The sequence below is a fragment of the Rattus norvegicus genome, chromosome 7 (genome assembly GCF_036323735.1).
Source record: "Rattus norvegicus strain BN/NHsdMcwi chromosome 7, GRCr8, whole genome shotgun sequence".
NCBI classification, from domain to species: domain Eukaryota; kingdom Metazoa; phylum Chordata; class Mammalia; order Rodentia; family Muridae; genus Rattus; species Rattus norvegicus.
This window is the reverse complement of record NC_086025.1, coordinates 35,858,599-35,870,617: the sequence shown is the minus strand read 5'-3', so window position 1 is coordinate 35,870,617 and position 12,019 is coordinate 35,858,599. Positions and strand designations below refer to the sequence as shown.

Sequence of the window (12,019 nt, the reverse complement as noted above, 5' to 3'; positions counted from 1 at the left end):
AAATGAAAACAACAACTAAGTAAACAATAAGCTTAGCTGGGTAGGATCTTGCTCCAAAGTCACCATTCCCTAAATCTGCTTATCTCTTCCAACCCAGGATTTAGCTCCATTGTACTTCTAGTACCCTTTTATTACTTGAAATATAAATTTTGTACTTTTCCTTTCTAAGCTTGCTATGCTTGATCAAAACACTCCTGGTAAGATTGAACTACAGGATAAAGTGTAAACTAGGCTTTGAGACATCCTTTGTCAATGCAATTAATCTGAATCTTTTCACTTTAGCTTCAGACAGACTCTCCGACAAGAGCAAAAAGCAGCCACGTTCTTCACCAAACTATCACAAGAACATTCTCTAGGTCACATACTCACATTCTTCTCCTTTGAAAACCCTTGAGCAAGATCCCCACAGTACAAATAACCCTCAGCACCAATATTGTCCATATTCGTACTAGGATAGCCCATTAAGTCTCACTTAAAGCATTCCACCATTTTTCCAAATCCAATGCCCCCAAATCCACATTCTTCCAAATAAAAACATGGTCAAGCTTATCATAGCAACACCATAGTCCCTGGCACCAATTTCTGTCCTAGTTAAGATTTCCATTGTTCTAAAGAGACACCATGACTACGGCAACTCATAGAGGACAACATTTAACTGGGGTTGGCTTACTGGTTTTGAGGTTCAGTCCATTATCATCATGGTGGCAAGATGGCAGAGTCCAGGCAGGCCTGGTGCTAGAGGAGCTGAAAGTACTACATCTTGTTCCAAAGACAAGCAGGAGAAGACTGACTCACAGGCAACTAGGAGGGTCTCACAGGCATCCCCACAGTGACACACTTCCTCTAACAAGGCCACACCTACCAACAAGGCCACACCTACAAATTCTGCCACTCCTTGGGCCAAGCATATTCAAACCACCGCATCCTCCAAATATGCAAAAGAGAAGTGGACCGGACTACATAGGACATCGCCATTCATATGTAGTATGAATACCCTTTGAAGAGAAAGCATTTTGTTTCCTAGAGCAGTATGGTACAGTTCTCTCTTGTGGCAGGTTGAAGAAGTTGACATAAACTACTACTATTAATGTAAATAGGGTAGGGGAAGACACCCATGTAAAAACATGGCCTTCCCAACAACATAGAAAAACAGTGTTCTCATGCTTAAGTGGAATGGGGACAGAGTGCTTCAGCAACACGTCACAGGGGGGTGTTCACATAGCAAGGCTTCTGTGCTCCATGCCTTTTTTCTCATGGCTTCCTCTGGTGGATTCTCAGGACCATCTGGCTGCCATCCCTTTATTCATGTAAGGATTAGTAATTTATACATCTGGTTGGCAGTAGCAGAGATCTGAGACTCTAATGGGTTTCCTACCTTCATACAAATACAACAGTTAAGGCTGGCAAGCCAGTGGGCTTTGCAAAGGCCAAACAATTTCACGCAGAAGGTTAAGAAAACATAAGAAGATATAAATTATAGGGAGTCTATACTGCTCTAAACTCAAAAATCAAACATTCGTGGCTATTGCAAAAAGAGGAGAAATTACTCCAATCCTGTTTGTTAAAAAGAAAATGTTTTCAGTTTTAAAGCATTTCCTAAACCTTTGAAAGAGAATTATTTTACAACATAATTTATCACAAGTGAGTACAGTATTTCTCTCCTAATCTATACCACATCTATGTGACAGCTTTAGTTTTAAATTAAGCAGGTGTCTGTCTTCAAGGGATCTATATTCATTTGCGTGAAGACTTTAAAAATAAGTTGATAATCCAATGATTTTTATAATGCTAAAATATGCTCTGTACAAAAACCATTATATTTTGCTTTATTGCAAGTTTATTTTTAAAATGAGATGATTGGCAGTTTATACACAGAATCCTTTTACTTCTCTGGCTCATAATCTGGCAGTATTCTCCAAAGTCAGTCACACTAGACAGTTAACTCAAACAGCTCTGAAGACCTACAGGTCATTTAAACTAGGCACCCAAGTTCAACCTGAGGGCCACACAAAATGCTCAGGCACATTCTCTGAATTATCTGCAGTACAACTGCCCTCTAGTTCCATAATGAAAAGGCAGCTTTTAATAGAAATTTAAGTGCACACATGAAAAGTACAGCCGAGAGTGTCTTTGCGTAGCCTGGGTCATCCTGACCGGACCACACAAGGAGCTGGTTTCGGGGCTCTCAGCTAAAGAGTCAGAGCAAGCTATTCAGTCAACTTGTTGACATTTTAAATTCTAGCTCTCTAAAATGGAGCACAGCTGATGGTGAATCCAGAGGAAATGGCTTATGTCTCTGGGCCTGGACAGCTGATGTTAGGGAAATACCACTCAGCTGGGCACCTGTAGCTCAAGTCATCAGCACTTGGCTGGGAGCAGGTAAATGACAGGTCAAGGGGGAGCGGGTAGGGGGTAAGGTGGGGTTGGGGCTCCTCTTCTTCATACTGATCAAGCCCAGCTAAGTCATAGAAATGCTAAAGTAAAAACGGACACTTTGGTAACACAAGAAAAGGACAGTCAAGAAAAAAATTATATATTATATATAATATAAAAATAAATATACATTTACTTTGCATGAATATATGATTGTAAAAGGCCAAAAAATACACTTAACTACAACAACTGAGGAAACAGATTTTCTTCTTGGGCTGGAGACATGGCTCAGTGGTTAAGAGCACTTTCAGAGGACTTGGGTTTGATTCCCAGGACCCACATTCTAGCTCACAACCATTTATAACTCCAGTCACAAGGGATGTGACACTGTCTTCTGGCTTCTAAGGACACTGAGTGGTGCAGGCATGCATGCAGGCAAAACACCCAACATGAAATAATAATTATTTTAAAGAACTATATTCTTTTGTTCAAAGACTGTAAGAATAAACGGGGGCTAGGAACATAGCTCTGCAGTGAGTCACTGGAGCATGTAAGAGGGCTTGGGCTGGATCCACTGCATCAAACACATACACACACATACATGCATGCACACATGATCACACATACGCATGCACTCAGGCACAAGCTCACGTACGCATTCACGAGACGATGGCATGGGAAGTGTGAATATTTAATAAAGCATAGTGGTTTAATACTCCAACAATTATCCAATAGGATTATAAAATATAATTGAAAATCAATGTTAATAACAAGAAACAACAGTAGAAATCCCCAAATATGACTGGATTAGACAAAATTTGAGAAACAATCTCCTAGGTGTGGTGGTGAAACCCTGTGAGTCCCAGCACGTGGGCATAAGGAGTGTGAGGTGAGTTTGAGTTAGTACTGAGAGCCCTACTTCGAAACCAGTGAAGAAAGCAAAACCACCCAGAGCATAAGGTCTGTATGTTTCAAGCGAGAGTAGCAGAAAGGCCTGATAAAGACTGAGAGTAAGGAAACAAGGGCAAGGAGTGAAGGAGGGGAGAAGGTGGACAGGAGTGACGTGGGTGGGTGTGCTGGTGTCAGAAGTCTGTTATCAGAGCACCTGCCAGGCAGTGGCACGCAGATTAGGAGTTCAAGGTCATCCTCCAAAACATAGTGGGTTCGAGGCCAGTCTGAGTACATGAGACCTCATCTCAAAAAACAAAACAAGAAATATAATGATCGAGATATGAAATGAGTGAATAAATAAATTAATGGGTAAAAAAGAAAAAGGAGAAAGCAAAATAAACTCTAAAATCAAAGCTCTGTAATGACAAAAAAGCAACCTCAACTGAGCAGGAAAATAGTGATTTATGACATTAGCTCTCGGAACAGAAGCAGACTTAAAAAGAATCATACAAGGCAGACTAAGAGTCTAACACAAGCTAAGGACTAAGCTAAATGAAGGGAGGAAACAAACTGATGGACTGAAATAAAGGAACTCATCCCCAAAAGTCTTCCATTCAATGGATAATTATAAAAAGACCCCAATAGTGCTTGTGCCTGCAATCCTCTGAGGCAGGAGGATTGTTGTTGAGACTCTAATAACCATTCCCAGAAAAATAAACTATTAAAAAATTATTCATTTAGGAAGAGGTAGGTGTGTGTGTGTGTGTGTGTGTGTGTGTGTGTGTGTGCGCACGCCTATGTGTATGCTTGTGTTTAAGTCAGAGGAAAACGTGTGGCAATCAGTTCTCTCTTTCCACCACACACACACACACACACACACACACACACACACACACACACACACACACACACACAAGCAGTAAAATAGTTTCAATTAATACATGTAATAGTAAATACTTTTTAAAAACGTTCATGGGGCATTTGCACTTGTTTGTTTGGCTGTAAAGGTCTCTGGAAACATGTTTTAATAGTTGTTATAAAAACATTTGCCTTTTGGTTCCGCTCTCGTGATCACCATCAAATAACTTTCCTAAAGTGACTGGCTAGGAAGCAAACTCCCTCTGCAGCCTTGGATTCAATTTCTCTTTTCTATTACTGTCAACATAACTTTTAGTTCTATTTCCAAGCCGTCTAGAAGTGAATCTAAGCGATATTCACATAGTACACACTTCTGCACCAGTGGCTTTATTTTATTGGTGGAAAACAGACTTTCTCTAAGCACTGCCGTTTAGGTGCAGGTCCTGGTTTTTTGTTTTTTTTTTTTGTTTTTTTTTTTTTTTTTTGGTTCTTTTTTTCGGAGCTGGGGACCGAACCCAGGGCCTTGCGCTTCCTAGGTAAGCGCTCTACCACTGAGCCAAATCCCCAGCCCCCAGGTCCTGGTTTTATATACATCAGTGTAATTTTAAGCACAGGGCTCACCGACAGCCCTACGATGACCATAAAAAATGTAGGAGACATGCACACAACATACTTCAATCGTCTCCCTTTTGTCTTCATGGCCATGTGGTGTTCGTGGGTAGATGTCAAGAAGGTGTGGGGAGGCCTCAAGGTGCAGTCTTTTGAGGTTTCGTTTACTAGGATCTCGATAGTGCACTTGATTGAAGCTGGTCCTCCATACTAAGACCTGTAGAGTCAAGAGTGTGGAAGTTACTGACTTGCAGCACTGACTTTAAAAAAAACTCAAAGTCCAGAACTGCCCTGAACAGTCAGAGTGGCTGTGTGTAGAGAGACATGCCTATCACTGTCGTCAACATTTCAAGCATGGAGGGGAGGAGAGGTAGCATCCTGAAACGCCTTTATGCCCAACCTGAAATTCCTATTTTGAGCTGGAAGTGGCAGGACGTTCACTTGAGAAGCAGAGGCAGATGGAACATTGTATGTTTGAAGCCAGCCTCGTCTGCACAGGGAGTTCCAGGCCAGTTAGTGATAACATAGTGAGATCTTGACTCACAATATCCCTCAAACCCAAGTCCAACTAAACCAAAAACCCAAAATTCTTATTAGGTAATACTTTATAAACTCAAATATTTCTCCTTGCTTCTCACCAAAGCCACATACTATGCTTTGACTTGACCATTCACTGTATTTAATAATGTGGCTATGAGTGACTTTTGGTTATCTTATGTAAACACAGATTTGCCTCAGGAGGCTCAGTATTTGAGGAGACAAAATGTACAGACAAAATCCTAGGCACTGACTCAGGTGAAACGACACTGAAATGGGGCATTCAGTGTCAACTAAATGTAGTATTTAGTATAAAACATAGCAAGAGACAATATTGCAGAATTCTTAAAACTATTCAACTGGAACAATTTCAGCTATGTGGTAACAGACCTGTCACTAGTTAACATAAAAAACCACTGGTAATCACCCCAACAAACACAAACTAGCTAGTGGTGAGTGTCCTTGTAAGGCCAAAGCCTTCTTTATACAAATCAGGTCATGCGCTCACACCCGAGGCATACTAACCTGTGCATCTGCACCACCGGATGTGAATAACTCTCCATCCTTGGAGAATGAAACAGTAAAGACGGGCCCCTAAAAAACGAGGGAGGTAAAGAGAAAAGTATTGAGAGCTGTTCCCTTGTGGCCAACAGGACGAGTGCCCCCTCTGCTACCTATGCAGTGACTAGAGTCTAATGGACATACCCAGCCACTAACAAGGACTGGTGGCTGAGAACTAAAGGAGAGCCGACCCACGTATGTGAGAAGGCAAGTGAGAGACAATGAGCAGGATGAGGAATGGCCTTTTCTCCTTTCAAGGAAAGCTTGCTCAGGTGTAAGCTGGTAAGAGTTTGTTAAAACCTTCTCTAGCTTCCTGGCTTGTATTTAACCAATTACTAATGTTAACTGAGCAGTCAACATGGCACTGAGGTCACACAAATACAGGTCATTTACTGCCATAACAGGCTCCACTCTTCAGGAACAGGCTACAAGGAGCCACTGAAAGTTTAGGAGCAGGACACAGGAGGAGAGCTTCGAGTAAAAAACAAAACAAAACAAAACAAAAAAACAAAAAAAACCCCACAAAACAAACCAGCATTATGACCATGGGGGTGAGCAACTGGCACACCACAGAATAGTTGCAGGCCCCTGGGGGAACTTACTGAAGTTCTCAGAGATAAAGACACTTAGAATGAGACAATGCCTGGGAAGTTGGATATCCGTACTTTGCCGGACCAAGGTACATAACCTATCAGTCCACCAGTATATAAGAAATTATTTCTCATCTTGAAATAGCAACATTTGTTCATTTTTAGCATACGCTTAGATGGACATACAAAGTTTTGGAGAAAACATTTTGTTTATTCAAGTAGACCCTGCATATGAAATGTCCTCCACACACTTTCTATATTTGAACATTTCACACCCAGTTGGTAGTGCTTTCTACAAAGACACGGGACTTCACGAGTGGAGCATTGCTGGGGGATGGACGTCACTCTGCATGTGCTGCACAGTTTTATAACCTGGTCCCACAGCCGGTTCTCTCTCCTCTCCTCTTTCTGTCTCTTGTCTCTCAGTCTCTCTCCATGTCTGTGTCTCTGTCCCTCCCTCCATTTCTCCATCAGTTCTCTCTTTCTCTCTCTCTCTGTCTCTGTTTCTGCTTCCAGACAACTAATGCCTTGTGAAAGGCTCGCCTCGTGTTTATGCTACATGCCCCCCCTACCATGGTAGACTGTACCCTGTCTGGAACTGTAACAGAAATAAGCCCTTCCTCTCTCTGGGTACTTGTCAGGGTTCCTCCTCACAGCCAACGTAACCAGCGTCCCCTGTTATTGACTTAGGTTGTTGTAATTTCACAAGCACCTTAACCTCTAGACGGAAATCTATGTGCCGTGTTTTTCAATGGGCTGCTAAATGTTTTTCCTAAATACTGTTCTACCTTTTTCTTAATTATGTAGCACTACTTGATATCTCAGGCCTTGGTCATTGTTAGTGACTGCATTTAGTTGCCCTAAACTTATGTGGGACTGACCTGGTCGTGCTTCGCCCTAACCCTGCCATGGGACAAGCAGAGCAGACAGGAAGAGAGGCCACAAAGCCCATTCTATTTTTTTCATACGAAGAGCTTGAACTCAGCCCAAAAGAAAATTCCCAGTGGCACCTAAGGTGTGAACAAAGAATTTGTTCTAAAAAGTTTACAAGTCTGAACATTTACCCGCAGGAGAAGACAAGTCTACAGACTGAAAGCGTACCAATCTCCTTTCCCTTGGTTCTAAGCTGATGAGAAATGAGACAGAAGAATAAGGAACATGAGGACCAAACCTCACCTTCCCTTCCAGTGAGTTTGTTAAGACAGACCATCTGGAAGCCAAATGGGTGTGCTAGAAATAATGTTTGGAATGAGCCAGGTGTGATGGCCTTGGTTTAGGTGACAATGGATGAGTCTCTGCACAAGAATTACCAGAGGAAAACCAGCATAGACATGAGGGGAAAGATAGGAAGTATCCACCTGCGTCCAAGCAATTGGACCTCTACTGGGACTGCAGTAGTATTTTCTTAATGAATAGCTAAAGTCATTGGTCTTGAAGAGTTGCAATAAATAATATTTTTAAGAATTGCTTCTAGAGATTAAAAACAGAAGTAAAAAAAATCAAACTACAGGAGTAGCAGCAGATGTATATGACTGTAAAAATGACAAAGGCAGAGGTACACATTAAAATGTATCTCCCTTAGGAAAGAGAAATCTCAGTATTGATACCGTATGTCCTTGAAGTGTGTATATGAGTCTTCCCTCTACGAGATCCAGAATCTTAACTGTTCCGTCAGACGAGGCAGTGACAAGGCTGTTACCCGAAGGATGGAAGGACAGACAGTTCACACCGCAGCTGTGAACTAAGTTATAGAAAATAAACACAAAGTCAGAAAACAATGGTTTCTTTATGGCAAGGGACCTTTAATGTCATAGCTATAATTTGACATAATTGGCTATCTTTCTGACCCCACTAACTTTTTTCACAGAATAACTCTTCAGTTCAAGCACGTCCTTTTCTTTGTCAGCAGTATTAACCTGAAAACAAGAATCAGTCAGAGGTAGTATCTTCCCTAACAGCAAAGTTAGTATGGTTCGCCAAAGCAAGTGACGTCGCATTCTGACATCGCATGCATCCGGCTTCCAGCTGATGAGACGGAATCACTTCAGCAATGCTAACGCATCACATAAAGAGAATCTTCCTGGGAACACAACTATAAAGCTTTTGGCTATAGTACCAAAATAATTAATAGTTGATTATGATCTGCTTATATAACCTCTCTAATTTAGCCGTAAACGGAATTTAAAGAGCAACTGGGATTAGGAGGTGTGAGTGTGGAGGCACATGTGAAGGACGGTCCTGGTCTCATGAGGATTCATGTCTGGCCACTATCTTTCCAGCAGGAGGCAGTACAGCACAATGGTTAAAGAGTATGTGTTTCACCTATGGTCACTTGATTTTTGACAAAGGAGCCAAAACCATCCAATGGAAAAAAGATAGCATTTTCAGCAAATGGTGCTGGTTCAACTGGAGGGCAACATGTAGAAGAATGCAGATCGATCCATGCTTATCACCCTGTACAAAGCTTAAGTCCAAGTGGATCAAGGACCTCCACATCAAACCAGACACACTCAAACTAATAGAAGAAAAACTAGGGAAGCATCTGGAACACATGGGCACTGGAAAAAATTTCCTGAACAAAACACCAATGGCTTATGCTCTAAGATCAAGAATCGACAAATGGGATCTCATAAAACTGCAAAGCTTCTGTAAGGCAAAGGACACTGTGGTTAGGACAAAACGACAACCAACAGATTGGGAAAAGATCTTTACCAATCCTATAACAGATAGAGGCCTTATATCCAAAATATACAAAGAACTCAAGAAGTTAGACCGCAGGGAAACAAATAACCCTATTAAAAAATGGGGTTCAGAGCTGAACAAAGAATTCACAGCTGAGGAATGCCGAATGGCTGAGAAACACCTAAAGAAATGTTCAACATCTTTAGTCATAAGGGAAATGCAAATCAAAACAACCCTGAGATTTCACCTCACACCAGTGAGAATGGCTAAGATCAAAAACTCAGGTGACAGCAGATGCTGGCGAGGATGTGGAGAAAGAGGAACACTCCTCCATTGTTGGTGGGATTGCAGACTGGTAAAACCATTCTGGAAATCAGTCTGGAGGTTCCTCAGAAAATTGGACATTGAACTGCCTGAGGATCCAGCCATACCTCTCTTGGGCATATACCCAAAAGATGCCTCAACATATAAAAGAGACACGTGCTCCACTATGTTCATCGCAGCCTTATTTATAATAGCCAGAAACTGGAAAGAACCCAGATGCCCTTCAACAGAGGAATGGATACAGAAAATGTGGTACATCTACCCAATGGAATATTACTCAGCTATCAAAAACAACGAGTTTATGAAATTCGTAGGCAAATGGTTGGAACTGGAAAATATCATCCTGAGTGAGCTAACCCACTCACAGAAAGACATACATGGTATGCACTCATTGATAAGTGGCTAATAGCCCAAATGCTTGAATTACCCTAGATCCCTAGAACAAAGGAAACTCAAGACGGATGATCAAAATGTGAATGCTTCACTCCTTCTTTAAATGAGGAAAAAGAATACCCTTGGCAGGGAAGGGAGAGGCAAAGATTAAAACAGAGACTGAAGGAACACCCATTCAGAGCCTGCCCCACAGGTGGCTCATACATATACAGCCACCCAATTAGACAAGATGGATGAAGCAAAGAAGTGCAGACCGACAGGAGCCGGATGTAGATCGCTCCTGAGAGACACAGCCAGAATACAGCAAATACAGAGGCGAATGCCAGCAGCAAACCACTGAACTAAGAATAGGTCCCCCGTTGAAGGAATCAGAGAAAGAACTGGAAGAGCTTGAAGGTGCTCGAGACCCCATATGTACAACAATGCCAAGCAACCAGAGCTTCCAGGGACTAAGCCACTACCTAAAGACTATACATGGACTGACCCTGGACTCTGTCCCCATAGGTAGCAATGAATATCCTAGTAAGAGCACCAGTGGAAGGGGAAGCCCTGGGTCCTGCTAAGACTGAACCCCCAGTGAACTAGACTATGCGGGGAGGGTGGCAATGGGGGGAGGTTTGGGAGGGGAACACCCACAAGGAAGGGGAGGGGGGAGGGTGATGTCTGTCCGGAAACCGGGAAAGGGAATAACACTTGAAATGTATATAAGAAATACTCAAGATAATAAAAAAAAAAAAAAAAAGAAAAAAAAAAAGAGTATGTGTTTACACACTATGTAGTCGCAGAGTCTTACTGGTTCTGTCAATTTTCTCATCTTTAAAATGAAGGAACTAATGATTCCTATTAGCAATAGTGTATGGATTTACTAATTTATTTGCTACACAGAAATCGTGGAATACATGAAAGAAGTGATTGATATTGTTTTCATGTGGAACAACGTGGTTTTAATATATTTCTAACAGAAAGCAAGAAAACCATTGCCATCTCTTTCAGTTCCGTGAACCCACCCAGAAGCAACCTTTCCTCCTCGTCAGTTATCCCTCTCCATTTGGGCTTATAGTAACTTCCCATTCTCACACAGTGCAGGCAACCAAAGCCTGAAAACTCCCACAGTAACTCTGGCTTTTACAGTCCCCACGTCAGCTCTGCGTCCCTTTAAAAAGATGGATGGGGTAGAGGGCATGGGACCCCTTTACCTGTCCCCCCCCAGTGTGGTCACTCAGCCTTTTAGCATTCTTCCTCTGTTAATTGGCACACTGGGGATGTGTGGCCAAGCTGAGCCACTAGGAGCTGCCAGGGCCAAAACTTTTATGCTAAAATCTCTCGGTACAACTTTGTCAAGCTGAACCAGGATCAAAGACGGCTTTTTGGCATCAGCCATTCACGCAAGCCAAGCCTGGATGGAGAGGAGAGGCTGGTGGTTCCACACAGCTGCTGAAACACTTTCATTTCAGGAACTTTTCTTTTATCTCCACTTTGGCTGTGCTCTGCTGCTTTCTGCTCAGATTTGGTGGAGAAAGGAGAGCTGGGCGCCTTCAGCCGGGACGCCAAGCTTTCCGCTCTTCCAGTCTCGGGCACCTGAGCCCTGCCCTTCTTTTTCCCTCTCAGTCTGGAGACTCCTGTGAGCTCTCCGAGTCCTTTCTGAGCTAGTTTAAATTCTGATGTTCCTTGTCCTCTGAGCCACTATGGGGTCTTTAAAGCATTTGGGGATTTGCCAGGGCATGTCCCCCATATGCCAGGGGTGGATGAGTTCTTTAATTGTGTGTTAGTAACTGTAGGGAGTGGATATAAGGAATGCAGAGAAGTAGCAGTGTCCGGGATATCTCACGGTAGTTTGTATATCCATGGAATACAAAGTTTGTGCTATCTCGGAACTCTTAGGGACTATTCCCATTTGTCTTTTGTAACTTTGGTGGTTTATCTAAGATTGCACGATGAATCATATAAATTGTTCTCTTTAATCTTTATTAGAGTCTAGGATAACTGCTTGATGGGGACTAAAAACTGGATGGTCATTGTAACAGTACAGCTAGAAACTGATTAAATGGAAGAGAACAGTGCTTCCTCTGGCCTGCTTTGAGACACTAGAATCTTAATGAGGTGTCAGGTCATATGCTGTCCTGGGGTCTCATAGGAAACCACAAAGCCCATTCTTTGCTTGGAAGGACCCCAACAGTTCAACTGAGAGGTGCTAACCTTGA

At 42.3% G+C, this 12,019-nt stretch overlaps 1 protein-coding gene across 5 annotated transcripts in view; it reads right to left on the bottom strand.

The window, feature by feature from the left end:
* The window catches only part of Poc1b (POC1 centriolar protein B), a 101,811-nt gene that overhangs the window by 41,954 nt on the left and 47,838 nt on the right, over positions 1–12,019 (bottom strand). For all 5 annotated transcript variants that reach the window (XM_063262850.1, XM_063262849.1, XM_039080110.2 and 2 more), the window contains 3 exons: positions 8,027–8,160; positions 5,794–5,862; positions 4,796–4,948 (listed from right to left, as the gene is read on the bottom strand). In XM_063262850.1, coding sequence (XP_063118920.1) covers positions 4,796–4,948; positions 5,794–5,862; positions 8,027–8,160 — 356 coding nt within the window. The remainder of the gene's footprint in view (positions 1–4,795; positions 4,949–5,793; positions 5,863–8,026; positions 8,161–12,019) is intronic.